At 37.0% G+C, this 17505-nt stretch overlaps 1 protein-coding gene and 2 long non-coding RNA genes across 4 annotated transcripts; 1 reads left to right on the forward strand and 2 right to left on the reverse strand.

The window, feature by feature from the left end:
• Window positions 1-236: 236 nt before the first annotated feature.
• LOC126746530 (activated Cdc42 kinase Ack) lies at window positions 237-17404 on the reverse strand. The gene is made up of 12 exons (XM_050454840.1): window positions 17098-17404; window positions 16690-16868; window positions 16358-16579; window positions 15753-15897; window positions 15472-15694; window positions 14686-15209; window positions 9303-9763; window positions 8680-9220; window positions 6085-6440; window positions 2958-3202; window positions 611-783; window positions 237-447 (listed from the first exon to the last, which is right to left on the reverse strand). The coding sequence occupies exons 2-12, from the start codon at window positions 16847-16849 to the stop codon at window positions 354-356; spliced, it is 3144 nt and encodes a 1047-aa protein (XP_050310797.1). The 5' UTR covers window positions 16850-16868; window positions 17098-17404; the 3' UTR covers window positions 237-353.
• On the forward strand, window positions 7354-14350 carry LOC126746537 (uncharacterized). Its single transcript, XR_007663919.1, has 7 exons — window positions 7354-7461; window positions 7801-8310; window positions 8481-10072; window positions 10415-10430; window positions 10944-11114; window positions 11286-11503; window positions 13898-14350. It is a non-coding gene; the product is annotated as an uncharacterized LOC126746537 (long non-coding RNA).
• Window positions 7416-8595, reverse strand: LOC126746538 (uncharacterized). Of its 2 annotated transcripts, none has more exons than XR_007663921.1 (3): window positions 8436-8593; window positions 8096-8265; window positions 7416-7585 (listed from the first exon to the last, which is right to left on the reverse strand). It is a non-coding gene; the product is annotated as an uncharacterized LOC126746538 (long non-coding RNA). The 2 variants fall into 2 exon arrangements; XR_007663922.1 differs by lacking the exon at window positions 7416-7585 and adding an exon at window positions 7701-7755 and having other exon boundaries at window positions 8436-8595.
• Window positions 17405-17505: the final 101 nt, after the last annotated feature.

Raw genomic sequence — 17505 nt, forward strand, 5'->3', positions numbered from 1 at the left:
CTTAACTCACCTAATGTAATAGATATTGAGACGATTTTTTGGGCATTGGTTTCATAAAAGCTCCTACGGCTAAAATGCATTAAATGATACACATTTAATGAGCAAAATGCGCATAAAATCGTTCAATTTTGACGATAATCAAAGGGACAACGTTCATTGTGATGTAAAAATTACCTCACAATGCTCCCGCAAAAATTACCTGAAAACGAGCATCAACTCACTGAAAGAGGTTGGGCTAAGGTCACTGGTGTGTGCTATTTGAGGATTTGTTCGCCATAACATACATACATACATATACCATCTTTGGCACTAACTAATCCTTTAATCATAATTTAAAGAGAGAAAAAAATGAACTAAGTGTCCAAAATGGCGGACGCGGCCAGTTCCACGTTCCAATTGGTCCTTTGTAGGGCGGCCTCGCATGCTTCATAATCGGCCACATCTAACCTACAACAAAACGGATCGATTGGCAACACTGTTCAAGTCACCTCAAATATATCGGAAGGTGTAACATAATTATAAAGTGCCAGCATTTGACATTGAAAAAAGAAGGGGCTCAAGTAAAAAACTCACAACGTGGCAACCTGCACTAACCGCTTTTAGAACTTACTTAAGTAACGCGTTCACTTTGATCGTTTTTACGGCGAGCGCGACGTCCCATCCGCACCGTTGCAACGCCTCCAGGGCCTCCTCGCGCCCCGTCTCAGGCACGCACTCCCTCACTCGCGCGATCTTGTTGTTCCGGTACTCGGGCGTCATCAGGCGTTCCGCGTCCGCGCTCAACTGCAACGAGAAATTCACTTGAGGGGGCGCCATCTTTAGTCACAAATTCAAATCGTTGATTATAACGAAAAAAAAAAAATCAGAGGGCGCTTCGGGTTGTTCCCATAGGCCCCCACCCTGTCCACTTTTTGTCTCCCTTTCTCCCCTTCACCCCTCTCACGCGTCTTTTGTACAGGAGTCTCGACAAGTGGGCGGAGCCTCGACTGATGAAAAGAGAGCGAGAGAGAGAGAGAGAGAGTGAGAAAGGAGGAAGTTGGGGCGGACGGGGGGACCGTCAGACTCGGCCTTTTTTACATCATTTTAATAAGACGCTATTGCAAGGTTGCTAAACTTAAACCAAACACAATCGGTTTGTCACTGTTAATATATATCCTAAAGGAATAAAAGTTTGACAAACCTGTAATTTTTTTTTTTTTTTTATCAAGTAAAAATTCCTGATGATAGTTTTTAATATGTCGAAACATTGGAAAACATATGAATGAGATCATCGGCTTTCATATGAAACAAAAATGAACAAAATCGGTCCAGGAGTTTTCGAGATATTTGAATTTTTGTAAAGCCTTTGACTATATCAACAATTTTTTCAATTCATGCAAAAACTCCTCAATAACTCCAAAACCACTGGAGTTACAAGGAAACTTGTAGAGGCCTCTTTTGTGAAGAAACTCATTGGCATTCATATGAAACTTAAATGACTAAAATCGGTCCAGGAGTTTTCGAGATATTTGGATTCTTGTAAAGCCTTTGACTGTATCAACAATTTTTTCAATTCATGCAAAAACTCCTCAATAACTCCAAAACCACTGGAGTTACAAGGAAACTTGTAGAGGCCTTTTTTATGAAGAAACTCATTGGCTTTCATATGAAACTTAAATGAGTAAAATCGGTCCAGGAGTTTTCGAGATATTTGGATTCTTGTAAAGCCTTTGACTGTATCAACAATTTTTTCAATTCATGCGAAAACTCCTCAATAACTTCAAAACTACTGGAGTTACAAGGAAACTTGTAGAGGCCTTTTTTATGAAGAAACTCATTGACTTTCATACGAAACTTAAATGAATAAAATCGGTCCAGGAGTTTTCGAGATATTTGGATTCTTGTAAAGCCTTTGACTGTATCAACAATTTTTTCAATTCATGCAAAAACTCCTCAATAACTCCAAAACCACTGGAGTTACAAGGAAACTTGTAGAGGCCTTTTTTATGAAGAAACTCATTGGCTTTCATATGAAACTTAAATGAGTAAAATCGGTCCAGGAGTTTTCGAGATATTTGGATTCTTGTAAAGCCTTTGATTGTATCAACAATTTTTTCAATTCATGCGAAAACTCCTCAATAACTTCAAAACTACTGGAGTTACAAGGAAACTTGTAGAGGCCTCTTTTGTGAAGAAACTCATTGGCATTCATATGAAACTTAAATGAATAAAATCGGTCCAGGAGTTTTCGAGATATTTGGATTTTTGTAAAGCCTTTGACTGTATCAACAATTTTTTCAATTTTTGCAAAAACTCCTCAATAACTCCAAAACCACTGGAGTTACAAGGAAACTTGTAGAGGCCTTTTTTATGAAGAAACTCATTGGCTTTCATATGAAACTTAAATGAATAAAATCGGTCCAAGAGTTTTCGAGATATTTGGATTTTTGTAAAGCCTTTGACTGTATCAACAATTTTTTCAATTTTTGCAAAAACTCCTCAATAACTCCAAAACCACTGGAGTTACAAGGAAACTTGTAGAGGCCTCTTTTGTGAAGAAACTCATTGACTTTCATATGAAACTTAAATGAATAAAATCGGTCCAGGAGTTCTCGAGATATTTGGATTTTTGTAAAGCCTTTGACTGTATCAACAATTTTTTCAATTCATGCAAAAACTCCTCAATAACTCCAAAACCACTGGAGTTGCAAGGAGCCTTGTAGAGGCCTTTTTTGTGAAGAAACTCATTGGCTTTCATATGAAACAAAAATGAACAAAATCAAAATTCCTGATGATGGTTTTTTTAATACGTCGAAACATTGGAAAACATATGAATGAGATACATGATTTCTAAAAATCTGTAACACAGGATTTAATAAACATTTGGCAACGCTGTAAATAGATTTAAATCAAGCGTCAAAATTGACAACTCTTTGGACACCCTATGACACAAGAATGTTTACTTAACGTTCTCTTACTTGTCCCAGTTGTATTTTCCTTTGTACTTGTTGCATGCTCAACGGTTGACCCGAGGGGGCGGGGGGCATGTGGGGCGCGGGCCTGTGGGGCCTTAAGGTCTCGTCCGGTACCTGACTGTACAAATTGTCCGCGATCTCTTGGTACAACGGGCGGTACGGGTCGTTGTTCGACCCTGCCCTGTACAGGTCGTTCGGTGTGTACACTAACTGTGTTTGAGAGGTGCTGGTGGTGGTGTTATGGTAAACTGTCGGAATAAATTATTGTTTTTTATTTGTTTATTATTTTGAGGAGATTTGGTTTGAATTGGAACGCAGGATTTAGGCTATAAAAAACGAAATGTTTGGACTAAATTGCCTATAAGTCAACGATTCTTTTCAGACAGAAGAACATTTTTCAAAAACCTGCAACTAATTATAAGATTGACTCTTAAAGTCCAAAAACGTCATAAAGTAGAAAATAACCAAAATTTTCCATTCTAAATTAAAACTATTTTTGTCTTGTAAAATTTAAACTATGACCCACTGGCCGAATATGTCCATGTAAACGCCTTAAGCGGGTAGGCAACACTCAATACAGCGACCCGCGACACAGTGGTGCGTCATACGGAAAATATGGGACAAAATTAATTTAATTTTTATTAATAATTTAAAATTTTTAGGACTATTTGACAGTTGCCAAAAAAAAAAAAAGAGGAAAGAAAAAAAGTGTTGATTTAACTGTTTGAGAGAAATCAGTAGTAATTAGAGCCCTAAAAAATAAAAAAAAGGAAAAATAAGAAGGGACTCAAATTTTGTTTATAATGAAACGTTCCTGTTATCACCATTTGACAGTTTTAACAGCTGACAAAGTAGAGAAGAGACGTTTGATTCAATTGCCTGTAATAAATCAATAATTTCTTCCAGGCATTTGACATCCATAAAAAAGAAGAAGAAGAAGAAGAGGAAAAGAAACGTTTAGTTCGAATCAAGAAGACTAGAAGAGAGGAAAGATTTATTGTAGGCTTCCTGGTTTTTTATTGCTGTTACAATTTAACAGTTTTGACAGCTGTCAAAGTAGAGAAAAGACGTTTGACACAACTGCCTATAATAATTCAATAATTTCTTCCAAGCACTTGAAAAAGAAAAATTAAAAAGAAAAAGAAAAAAAAAAGAAAAGAAAAAAAAGAAAAAGAAAAAAAAAAGAAAAAGAAAAAAAAGAAAAAAAAAGAAAAAAGAAGAAAAAGAAAAAACAAAAAAAAAGGAAAAAAAGAAAGAAAAAGAACAAACAAGAAAAAATAAAGAAAAAGAAAAATTAAAAGAAAAAAAAAGGAAAAGAAAAAAAAATAAAAAGAAAAAAAAAGAAAAAGAAAAAAATGAAAAAAAAGAAAAAAAATAAAAAAACAAAAAAAAGGAAAAAAAGAAAGAAAAAGAACAAATAAGAAAAAATAAAGAAAAAAAAAAGAAAAAAAAAAAGAAAAAGAAAAAAAAAAGAAAAAGAAAAAAACAAAAAAAAGGAAAAAAATAAAGAAAAAAAAAACAAAATAAAAACAAAATAAAGGAAGAAAAAAAGAAAAAGAAAAATTAAAAAAAAAAGAAAAATTAAAAAGAAAAAAAAAGAAAAAGAAAAAAAAAAAAAAAACAAAAAGATAAAAAAAAGAAAAAGAAAAAAAAAAAAGAAAAAAGAAAAGAGAAAAAAAAATAGAAAAAAAAGAAAAAGAAGAGAAGAGAGATTTCTTGTAGTCTTTTTGGTTTTTTTATTGCTGTCACAATTTAACAGTTTTGACAGCTGTCAAAGTAGAGAAGAAACGTTAGGCTCAATTGCCTGTAAGAAATCAATAGTTTCTTCCAGGCACTTGACATCCTTAAAGAAGAAGAAGAAAAAGAAAAGAAACGTTTAGCTTGAATCAAGAAGACTAGAAGAGAGGAGACATTTCTTGCCTACAAACATAGAAGATATCTTTCCTCCTGTAATCTTCTTGGTCTTTTTTTTTGCTGTCAGTTTTGACAGCTGTCAAAGGAGAGAAGAAACGTTTGACTCAACTGTCTGTAATAATTCAATAATTTCTTCCAAGCAATTAAAAGAAAAAGAAAAAAAAAGAAAAATTAACAAGAAAAAGAAAAAAACAAAAGAAAAAAAAAAGAAAAAAAAAAGAAAAAAAAAAAAAAAAGAAAAAAAAAAGAAAAAAAAAAGAAAAAACTAGAAAAAGAAAAATTTAAAAGAAAAAGAAAAGAGAAATAAAAAGAAAAAAAGAAAAGAAAAAAAAGAAAAAGAAGAGAGGAGAGATTTCTTGTAGTCTTTTTGTTGCTGTTACCATTTAACAGTTTTGACATCTGTCAAAGTAAAGAAGAAACGTTTGACTCAACTGCCTGTAAGAAATCAATAATTTCCTCCAGGCACTTAACATCCTTAAAGAAGAAGAAGAAAAAGAAAAGAAACGTTTAGCTTGAATCAAGAAGACTAGAAGAAAGGAGACATTACTTGCCTACAAACATAGAAGATATCTCTCCTCCTGTAATCTTCTTGGTCTTTTTTTTGCTGTCAGTTTTGACAACTGTCAAAGTGGAGAAGAGACGTTTGACACAACTGCCTATAATAATTCAATAATTTCTTCCAAGCAATTAAAATAAAAAGAAAAAGAAAAAAAAAAAGAAAAAAGAAAAAAAAATAAAAAAAAAAAAGAAAAAAAAAATGAAAAAGAAAAAAAAATAAAAAAATTAAAAAAAAAGAAAAAGAAAAAAAAAAGAAAAAAGAAAAAGAAAAAAATGAAAAAAAAAGAAAGAGAAAAAAGAAAAAAGAAAAAGAAAAAAAGAAAAAAGAAAAAAATTAAAAAATTAAAAAGAAAAAAGAAGAAAAAAAAATAAAAAAATAAAAAAAAAGAAAAAGAAAAAAAAAAGAAAAAAGAAAAAAAAAAAAAGAAAAAAGAAAAAAAATAAAAAAATGAAAAAAAAAGAAAGAGAAAAAAGAAAAAAAAATGAAAAAAAAAAAAAGAAAAAAAAAATGAAAAAGAAAAAAAAATGAAAAAAGAAAAAAAAAAAAAAAAAGAAATAGAAAAAAAAACTAGACTGTTTTCAATATAGATCAAGGCACACTAGATTAAAACCTGAACATCCCCTTACTTAAATCCTTAGTTACTCTAAGAGTACTTACCATCATAATTATTGATTTGCTCGTCAACCGCTCCATAGCCGTCGCCCCTCCTGGTCGACTGGTACACCGGGTCGTACCGCCTGTTACTCTTAAACTCCCCAAACTCAGAGTTCACCACGTAAATCTCGTTTTTCACGCGTTTATTAACGTTCTTCTCCGTCACGACAGCGTCGTTGCCGTTAGTCACCACGCTACTCATCCAAATGTCGTTCAAAACCGCTTTGGTCGTGTCCGGTTTTTGTTGGTCGGTGCAGTTTTCGCCAGTGGTCGAGTAGAGGTCGCTCCCCTTCAAGTACAAACTGCTCAGGTTCGAATAGGTGCCGTCAACACACGGGGGGCCAGAGATGGTTTTGAACCTTGAAAAAGTCGATTTATATTGTTACAGTCATTATAACAAATATTTGTTATGTGTTATTATATATTTTGAACTTCGATAAATATTCTGTATAAGGGTTTCTTATATAACAGACCTCTTTGACTCGAAGATGACATGAAAAAGTCAAAATATTTGAATTTAAAGTGCAGGAGTGCCTGTAAGGAGCAAACCATTCTCTATGCGCAAATTCTCCAATACACTAGGGACATTCTTAAAAGCAAAATTACTCAATAAATAGAGCGTTTCTTACCCGACAATTTCATATGAGAACGATTTTTGTACCTCAAAAACTTTTCGAGTTAAAGCCGATATTGTCAGGCAGGGTCCAGGAATAACATTTGTATTCTTAAGTGGACATTTTTGGGTATAACTTAAAAACGACTTGGAGGATTTTCATAATTTTTTCACAGCAATATAGAGGACTTCCCGGGGATGGATTTGAGGGTAAAAACGTCACTCTAGGTCAAAGATTCGGGTAGTTAAGGCGGTTTTAGTTGGAGCATGTACGTCTTGACGAGTTTTCGCTGTTCTTGCGAATATCTTCTATGTAATAATTAGAATATTCTCATAAAGGTATCGTTAAAAGAAAAGGCTCTTTTTGCCAAATAATTTCATATGTGAACCTTTTTTGTGGCTCGAATATTTACCGAGTTAGAGCGAATTTAGTCGATCAAGGTCCAGGACCAGGCAAATTTTGAAATTTGTTTATTATATAGGTTTTTGGGCCATAAATTAGAAATATTTTTACAATTTTTACGTTCACAACGTTTTTGGAATGTTTGGAATTTTCCGAATCGTTTGGTACCACTGGAAAAGTCGTACGACTTATAGTTTCCAAGCTACGCGCCTTCAAAGTTTCTTATTCAATTCCGAAAATTGGTCAACTTTGGAAGTTTTTCCTGGAAAAACTAAAAACTTTCAATTGTTTTTTCTAACATTTTTGGAATATTTGAAACCTTCCGAATCGTTTGGTACCACTGGAAAAGTCGTACGACTTATAGGTTCCAAGCTACGCGCCTTCAAAGTTTCTTATTCAATTCCAAAAATGGTCAACTTTGGAATTTTTTCCTGGAAAAACTAAAAACTTTCAATTGTTTTTTCGGACATTTTTGGAATATTTGGAGTCTTCCGAATCGTTTGGTACCACTGGACAAGTCGTACGACTTATAGGTTCCAAGCTACGCGCCTTTAAAGTTTCTCATTAAATTCCGAAAATTGGTCAACTTTGGAAGTTTTTCCTGGAAAAACTAAAAACTTTCAATTGTTTTTTCGGACATTTTTGGAATATTTGAAACCTTCCGAATCGTTTGGTACCACTGGACAAGTCGTACGACTCATAGGTTCCAAGCTACGCGCCTTCAAAGTTTCTTATTAAATTCCAAAAATTGGTCAACTTTGGAATTTTTTCCTGGAAAAACCAAAAACTTTCAATTGTTTTTTCTGACATTTTTGGAATATTTGGAACCTTCCGAATCGTTTGGTACCACTGGAAAAGTCGTACGACTTATAGGTTCCAAGCTACGCGCCTTCAAAGTTTCTTATTAAATTCCGAAAATTGGTCAACTTTGGAATTTTTTCCTGGAAAAACTAAAAACTTTCAATTGTTTTTTCTAACATTTTTGAAATATTTGGAACCTTCCGAATCGTTTGGTACCACTGGAAAAGTCGTACGACTTATAGGTTCCAAGCTACGCGCCTTCAAAGTTTCTTATTAAATTCCAAAAATTGGTCAACTTTGGAATTTTTTTCTGGAAAAACTAAAAACTTTCAATTGTTTTTTCGGACATTTTTGGAATATTTGGAACCTTCCGAATCGTTTGGTACCACTGGAAAAGTCGTACGACTTGTAGGTTCCAAGCTACGCGCCTTCAAAATTTCTTATTAAATTCCGAAAATTGGTCAACTTTGGAATTTTTTTCTGGAAAAACTAAAAACTTTCAATTGTTTTTTCGGACATTTTTGGAATATTTGGAACCTTCCGAATCGTTTGGTACCACTGGAAAAGTCGTACGACTTATAGGTTCCAAGCTACGCGCCTTCAAAGTTTCTTATTAAATTCCAAAAATTGGTCAACTTTGGAATTTTTTCCTGGAAAAACTAAAAACTTTCAATTGTTTTTTCGGACATTTTTGGAATATTTGGAGTCTTCCGAATCGTTTGGTACCACTGGAAAAGTCGTGCGACTTATAGGTTCCAATAATAATATAAAAGAAACTTACGTGGTGCCTTTCTGAAACTCCGACAACACATCCAAGTCGGCAAACTCTCTTTGGTGAGACTCCGCCTCTCCACCCCTTTTGCACACCCTCGCGTACTCTTCACCCCTCCTCACCGGATCATCAGTCGGCAACTGTTTCCTGGGCGACCCTCCTACGGACAACGTTGCCAAATCGTTCGCCACCGCTGCCAAAGTTTCCGCACTAATAACGGCGGCCGCGTCCTTTTTCGGGGGCGACGTTGCCGCCTTTTTCGACCCCAAATTGTAGTTCAAACCGCGATTCGAAATGTCCCCCTGCACATTAAACGCGCCCTTGGCCCCGCCGTACGTTTGAATTTTCCGCATAATTTCGCGCTCGAGGTCGTCGCTTTGGTTCATCATAGGGGGCGGCACGGGGGGTGAGTAAAAGGGGCGGCTCACTTCCGCCAACACCTTGGAAGTGTCAAAAGGATCCTCCGAGGGATTGGCCAGGGAGGCGGTGTTGTAGTAGGCGGGCGGGTTGTTGTAAGGCGGGGGCGGCGAGGCACTTGGCAACACTGGATCTGTAAATTGATTTTTTTTTTACCAAAATTTTAATTAATTAAATTAAAGTGTTATAAACAGTCGAAATAAAAAGACACTCACCGTTAAAACCGCCCTCCTGGGGCACGTCAATCGGCTCGTCCAATAAACTAACGGGGGCGGCGTCCTGCTGCCGCCTCAACACGAAATCCCGCCCCTCGGGGGGCGTCACGTCGACCAACACGGGGGGCTGGGGCGGCCTCTGGGGCCTCCCGCCCTTCACCTCCTCCTCCCTCAACTTCTTATAGTTGAACTGTCTCTCCACCTGCGCCTGCTTCAAGGGCCCCACATTAAGACTCCGCACGACGTTCGAACGCGGCTTCGAGGTCGCGCTTCGATGCACGACTCCGCCCCCCATCAAGTCGGGGGGCTCCATCGGGTTTTTAAGGTACATGTCGTCGATCTGAGCGGGGCTGCCCCAACTCTCCCCGAAAGCCGACCCGTGGCCCGTGTGAATGAACGAGTGGTCCAGCGGTTTGCTGATGTCCTCGGGCTGTTTGGGGCGCAACGGGTCCACTAGGCATCTGGAAGTTTACATGCTTATGTAGAAAAATGTTTTCTGAATATTTTGCGGTTTATTTGATGAGTCTAGGACCGGTAGAACAGGAGAAAATTGGATTTTTGTGCCACTGAGCCGGAAAATCAAATTATTCGAAGTAAAGGTCAATAGCTCCTAAAGTTCTACTCCAATCACCCAAAACCCTTAACAAACTTTGTAGAACCATGTTTCCTTAAGACTCTACAGTTGGTTTCATTCATCTACACCCAGTAGACACAGAGAAATTTCAATTCTTGTGATGCCTGGACTAGAAATTTAATTTTTCAGATTAGAGGTCAATAGCTCCAAAGGTTCTACTCCAATCACCCAAAACCCTTAACAAACTTTGTAGAAGCATGTTTCCTTAAGACTCTACAGTTGGTTTCATTCATCTACACCCAGTAGACACAGAGAAATTTCAATTCTTGGGATGCCTGGACTAGAAATTTAATTTTTCAGATTAGAGGCCAATAGCTCCAAATGTTCTACTCCAATCACTTAAGACCCTTAATAAACTTTGTAGAACCATGTTTTCTTAAGACTCTACAGTTGGTTTAATTCATCTACACCCAGTAGACACAGAGAAATTTCAATTCTTGGGATGCCTGGACTAGAAATTTAATTTTTCAGATTAGAGGCCAATAGCACCAAAGGTTCTACTCCAATCACCCAAAACCCTTAACAAACTTTGTAGAGGCATGTTTTCTAAAGACTCTACAGTTGGTTTCATTCATCTACACCCAGTAGACACAGAGAAATTTCAATTCTTGGGATGCCTGGACTAGAAATTTAATTTTTCTGATTAGAGGCCAATAGCTCCAAAGGTTCTACTACAATCACTTAAGACCCTTAACAAACTTTGTAGAACCATGTTTCCTTAAGACTCTACAGTTGGTTTAATTCATCTACACCCAGTAGACACAAAGAAATTTCAATTCTTGGGATGCCTGGACTAGAAATTTAATTTTTCAGATTAGAGGCCAATAGCACCAAAGGTTCCACTCCAATCACCCAAAACCCTCAACAAACTTTGTAGAGGCATGTTTTCTAAAGACTCTACAGTTGGTTTCATTCATCTACACCCAGTAGACACAGAGAAATTTCAATTCTTGGGATGCCTGGACTAGAAATTTAATTTTTCTGATTAGAGGCCAATAGCTCCAAAGGTTCTACTACAATCACTTAAGACCCTTAACAAACTTTGTAGAACCATGTTTCCTTAAGACTCTACAGTTGGTTTCATTCATCTACACCCAGTAGACACAAAGAAATTTCAATTCTTGGGATGCCTGGACTAGAAATTTAATTTTTCAGATTAGAGGCCAATAGCACCAAAGGTTCCACTCCAATCACCCAAAACCCTCAACAAACTTTGTAGAGGCATGTTTTCTAAAGACTCTACAGTTGGTTTCATTCATCTACACCCAGTAGACACAGAGAAATTTCAATTCTTGGGATGCCTGGACTAGAAATTTAATTTTTCTGATTAGAGGTCCATAGCTCCAAAGGTCCTACTCCAATCACCCAAAACCCTTAACAAACTTTGTAGAGGCATGTTTTCTAAAGACTCTACAGTTGGTTTCATTCATCTAGACCCAGTAGACACAGAGAAATTTCAATTCTTGGGATGCCTGGACTAGAAATTTAATTTTTCAGTTTAGAGGCCAATAGCACCAAAGGTTCTACTCCAATCACCCAAAACCCTTAACAAACTTTGTAGAAGCATGTTTCCTTAAGACTCTACAGTTGGTTTCATTCATCTACACCCAGTAGACACAGAGAAATTTCAATTTTTAGGATGCCTGGACTAGAAATTTAATTTTTCAGATAAGAGGCCAATAGCACCAAAGGTTCTACTCCAATCACTTAAGACCCTTAACAAACTTTGTAGAAGCATGTTTTCTTAAGACTCTACAGTTGGTTTTATTCATCTACACCCAGTAGACACAGAGAAATTTCAATTCTTGGGATGCCTGGACTATAAATTTAATTTTTCTGATTAGAGGCCAATAGCACCAAAGGTTCTACTCCAATCACTTAAGACCCTTAACAAACTTTGTAGAAGCATGTTTTCTTAAGACTCTACAGTTGGTTTCATTCATCTACACCCAGTAGACACAGAGAAATTTCAATTTTTAGGATGCCTGGACTAGAAATTTAATTTTTCTGATTAGAGGCCAATAGCACCAAAGGTTCTACTCCAATCACTTAAGACCCTTAACAAACTTTGTAGAAGCATGTTTCCTTAAGACTCTACAGTTGGTTTCATTCATCTACACCCAGTAGACACAGAGAAATTTCAATTTTTAGGATGCCTGGACTAGAAATTTAATTTTTCAAATTAGAGGTCCATAGCTCCAAAGGTCCTACTCCAATCACCCAAAACCCTTAACAAACTTTGTAGAAGCATGTTTTCTTAAGACTCTACAGTTGGTTTTATTCATCTACACCCAGTAGACACAGAGAAATTTCAATTCTTGGGATGCCTGGACTATAAATTTAATTTTTCAGTTTAGAGGCCAATAGCTCCAAAGGTTCTACTCCAATCACCCAAAACCCTTAACAAACTTTGTAGAAGCATGTTTTCTTAAGACTCTACAGTTGGTTTCATTCATCTACACCCAGTAGACACAGAGAAATTTCAATTTTTAGGATGCCTGGACTAGAAATTTAATTTTTCAGATAAGAGGCCAATAGCACCAAAGGTTCTACTCCAATCACTTAAGACCCTTAACAAACTTTGTAGAAGCATGTTTTCTTAAGACTCTACAGTTGGTTTCATTCATCTACACCCAGTAGACACAGAGAAATTTCAATTTTTAGGATGCCTGGACTAGAAATTTAATTTTTCTGATTAGAGGCCAATAGCACCAAAGGTTCTACTCCAATCACTTAAGACCCTTAACAAACTTTGTAGAAGCATGTTTCCTTAAGACTCTACAGTTGGTTTCATTCATCTACACCCAGTAGACACAGAGAAATTTCAATTTTTAGGATGCCTGGACTAGAAATTTAATTTTTCAAATTAGAGGTCCATAGCTCCAAAGGTCCTACTCCAATCACCCAAAACCCTTAACAAACTTTGTAGAAGCATGTTTTCTTAAGACTCTACAGTTGGTTTTATTCATCTACACCCAGTAGACACAGAGAAATTTCAATTCTTGGGATGCCTGGACTAGAAATTTAATTTTTCAGTTTAGAGGCCAATAGCTCCAAAGGTTCTACTCCAATCACCCAAAACCCTTAACAAACTTTGTAGAAGCATGTTTCCTTAAGACTCTACAGTTGGTTTCATTCATCTACACCCAGTAGACACAGAGAAATTTCAATTTTTAGGATGCCTGGACTAGAAATTTAATTTTTCAGATAAGAGGCCAATAGCACCAAAGGTTCTACTCCAATCACTTAAGACCCTTAACAAACTTTGTAGAAGCATGTTTTCTTAAGACTCTACAGTTGGTTTTATTCATCTACACCCAGTAGACACAGAGAAATTTCAATTCTTGGGATGCCTGGACTATAAATTTAATTTTTCTGATTAGAGGCCAATAGCACCAAAGGTTCTACTCCAATCACTTAAGACCCTTAACAAACTTTGTAGAAGCATGTTTTCTTAAGACTCTACAGTTGGTTTCATTCATCTACACCCAGTAGACACAGAGAAATTTCAATTTTTAGGATGCCTGGACTAGAAATTTAATTTTTCTGATTAGAGGCCAACAGCACCAAAGGTTCTACTCCAATCACTTAAGACCCTTAACAAACTTTGTAGAAGCATGTTTTCTTAAGACTCTACAGTTGGTTTCATTCATCTACACCCAGTAGACACAGAGAAATTTCAATTCTTGGGATGCCTGGACTAGAAATTTAATTTTTCAGTTTAGAGGCCAATAGCACCAAAGGTCCTACTCCAATCACCCAAAACCCTTAACAAACTTTGTAGAACCATGTTTCCTTAAGACTCTACAGTTGGTTTCATTCATCTACACCCAGTAGACACAGAGAAATTTCAATTCTTGGGATGCCTGGACTAGAAATTTAATTTTTCTGATTAGAGGCCAATAGCTCCAAAGGTCCTACTTCAATCACCCAAAACCCTCAACAAACTTTGTAGAACCAGGTTTCCTTAAGACTCTACAGTTGGTTTTATTCATCTACACCCAGTAGACCCAGAGAAATTTCAATTCTTGGGATGCCTGGACTAGAAATTTAATTTTTCAGTTTAGAGGCCAATAGCACCAAAGGTCCTACTCCAATCACCCAAAACCCTTAACAAACTTTGTAGAACCATGTTTTCTTAAGACTCTACAGTTGGTTTTATTCATCTACACCCAGTAGACCCAGAGAAATTTCAATTCTTGGGATGCCTGGACTAGAAATTTAATTTTTCAGATTAGAGGCCAATAGCACCAAAGGTCCTACTCCAATCACCCAAAACCCTTAACAAACTTTGTAGAACCATGTTTTCTAAAGACTCTACAGTTGGTTTCATTCATCTACACCCAGTAGACCCAGAGAAATTTCAATTCTTGGGATGCCTGGACTAGAAATTTAATTTTTCTGATTAGAGGTCCATAGCTCCAAAGGTCCTACTCCAATCACCCAAAACCCTTAACAAACTTTGTAGAGGCATGTTTTCTAAAGACTCTACAGTTGGTTTCATTCATCTACACCCAGTAGACACAGAGAAATTTCAATTCTTGGGATGCCTGGACTAGAAATTTAATTTTTCAGATTAGAGGTCAATAGCACCAAAGGTTCTACTCCAATCACCCAAAACCCTCAACAAACTTTGTAGAACCATGTTTCCTTAAGACTCTACAAACGATTTCATTCCTCTACACCCAATAGTCCACAAGTAATACTAATTTTTGAGACCCCCGGAGGACACTCTAACAAAAGACTCACCTGGGAAACGCTCCGATATCAAAAGTCCTCTGGTTCTGGCCCCTCCACCAGTACAACTCGGCGCTGCCCTCTATAATGGCGATCTCGTCGCCCTCCCGCACCCCCAACCTGCCCGGTTCGTCCTGCTCCCCGAGGGACTTCATCACGGGGGCGGCGTTTTTCCGGAGAAACTCCTTGAGGGCGGCAAACGAGGGTCGTTCCTGTGGGTTCCGCGCCCAACACCGTAACAGGGTGGCGTAAATGGGCGGCGGACAGGCCTCGGGTCGCGCCAACCGTTCACCCTCCCTGTCAATCTTCCGCAGTATTTCGGAACCGATCAGACCCATCCAGGGGTCCTCGCCGAAAGTGAACATTTCCCATACGGTGACGCCGAACATCCAGGCGTCCGACGCGTGGGAGAATTGACGGGAGCGTAGGGATTCCGGGGCACACCATGGGAAAGGGACCTTCTTGTGTTCGGTCATTACGTAGCAGTCGTCTTCTTGCGGTAGGGCTCGCATCAAGCCGAAATCCCCGATTTTTAGCTAAATTATGAAGTAACAGTCTCTTAAAGAGTTGTTCTACAAAGAAACTCTTATTTTGTTAAGGACCTCAAAGGTCTTTTGACCCAAACAATTATAGAGTAAATTAAGATTTATTCCAGGCAATTGAGGCACTTTTTCCCATATCCAATGCGTCCTATTTCAAAACCTCACTACCTCAAACATTTGGCTTCAATTTAAGACATAAACCACTAAATTCCGTTCACTAGTTATTAAAATATACAAGTTTATATCACACTCTTACCTTATCGACTGAAGCCAAAAGGACATTCCGACATGCAAGATCCCTATGCAAAAACCTCTTCTGTTCCAAGTAAGCCATGCCGGTGGCCACCTGGGTGGCATACTCGCACAACATGGGCACGGGAGTGTGCTGACACTGTTTCCTCAAAAAGTCCAGTAAGGAACCCAACGGGGCTAGTTCCGTGACCATCATCATGGGCTGGGACAAAACCACCCCATAAAGCCTTTGGAAAAACATCAAATTCACCTAAAATTATGTCAATGGCATGCCTCAGGGGGTACCTTATTAGGTTCGGATGACTCAGACAGTGCATGGCCTGCACCTCTTTTATAAAATCCTCGAACACCCCCGGTTGATTGAGGGCGTCCGCTTTTAGCACTTTTACCGCCACCGGGACCGATTTTCCCGCGGGATTCGTCCATTCTCCTAAGGGAATATCAAGAAATTGATTAAATTATGGGGCAAAACAACCCCTTTCCACCATAATTGTTTAAAAGACAAGTGACAGAAGTCAAAAATGACAAGTGACATGGCAGCCATCTCAATGTTGCCAAATCTAATTTATTTAATCTTTCAAACATCTGTAATTTTATGTAATTATTTAATAAAATATAAATATATGTAACAAAAATTAACAAATCATATATATGTATAGACAGTAATAATAACAAATTAAATAATAAAAATACTGACAAATGTCAATTATGACAAGTGACAGCAAACCAAACCAAGATGGCCGCCATCTTATTATTATTGCCAAAACTAATTTATTTATTTATTTAATCTCTCAAACTGTAATTTTATGTAAGCATGTAATAAAAAGTAATTATATGTAACAAACAAAAAATAAAATAATCGTACATATTATAAATTAAATAGTAAGTACCTCTTCTGACCACACCGAAGCTTCCGTCGCCCAATTTAACACTCAGACAAATATTACTCTCTTGAATCAAACAGGAGGTGAAATCCACCAAACTTGCATCCTCCTCACTCTTTTTCGTCACTGTATTATTTCTATTTCCCACTGGTATCAATTTGTTTATTAAATTCCTCTTTTTAATTTGGGCCCTTTTCTTCTTTACTGCCTCCAGTAACCTTCTGGCCCCTAAAAGTCATTGTTACCAAACAAACGGTACCTACCAAGCCACACTGAACAAAGAACCACATGCCTTAGGGTTCAATGCAGGTAGCAGCTGTCACTTAATCACTTCATACCTGGTTTACTAATTCCGATTTTCTCCAAATCCTCTGGTCGTGCATGTTCAAAATGTTCCAGTTTAGTCAACTGCAAGTCGTCCCTTACGGGGACAAAAAACTGGCTCAGTTGGACATCAACTAAAACTTCTCTAACCAAATCGATACCATCTTCGGCCATGGTAAAACCCAATTTAGACCTAAATTTAAAGCAGCATTTTTTTAGCCACATGTCATGCCTCTATAAGGGGGCACTGCATTTTTAATTGTATTACACCAGAGATTAAGGCCAAACGAAACACGATAACATGCATATTAAGTACTGAAGGTGATTAATAATAAAACTAGTAAGGCATGAATAAATTATATTACATCACTAGTGAAAGTAAACAATGGGAATTATAAACAAATAATAGTGTGTAAACTTACCAGAGAGAGTCTAGGGGGGCGGTTATTATAACGTTAACAAACGCATTAGGGCTTATTGAATAAACACACCCACTGTGGATTTTAAACAGGAAGTGAGGTATTATGTGCTCAAGTCCGAACGTCTTTTTAAAGCGGTATATTTAATTTAAACCGGGGTTTTTTGCTTTTTAAGTTATGAGATTCATTAGGGTCGTTATAGAAGTAACTAGTTTCAGTGGAAATGATTTAAACTTATAAGTAAGTAACAGGAAAATGAAGAAAACATTTTTTTTTGATCTGAACCACTTGTCAAAATGACGTTTTACTGGTGTGACAGGAGCAGCGTTGCCAGATTTACTCTATAGTGGTTAATTTAGTTACTATTTTATTAATAAGGGAATTATTGGAACAGTCAAATAGTGCTAGCAG

Source organism: Anthonomus grandis, chromosome 17 (genome assembly GCF_022605725.1).
Source record: "Anthonomus grandis grandis chromosome 17, icAntGran1.3, whole genome shotgun sequence".
Classification (NCBI taxonomy): Eukaryota; Metazoa; Arthropoda; class Insecta; order Coleoptera; family Curculionidae; genus Anthonomus; species Anthonomus grandis.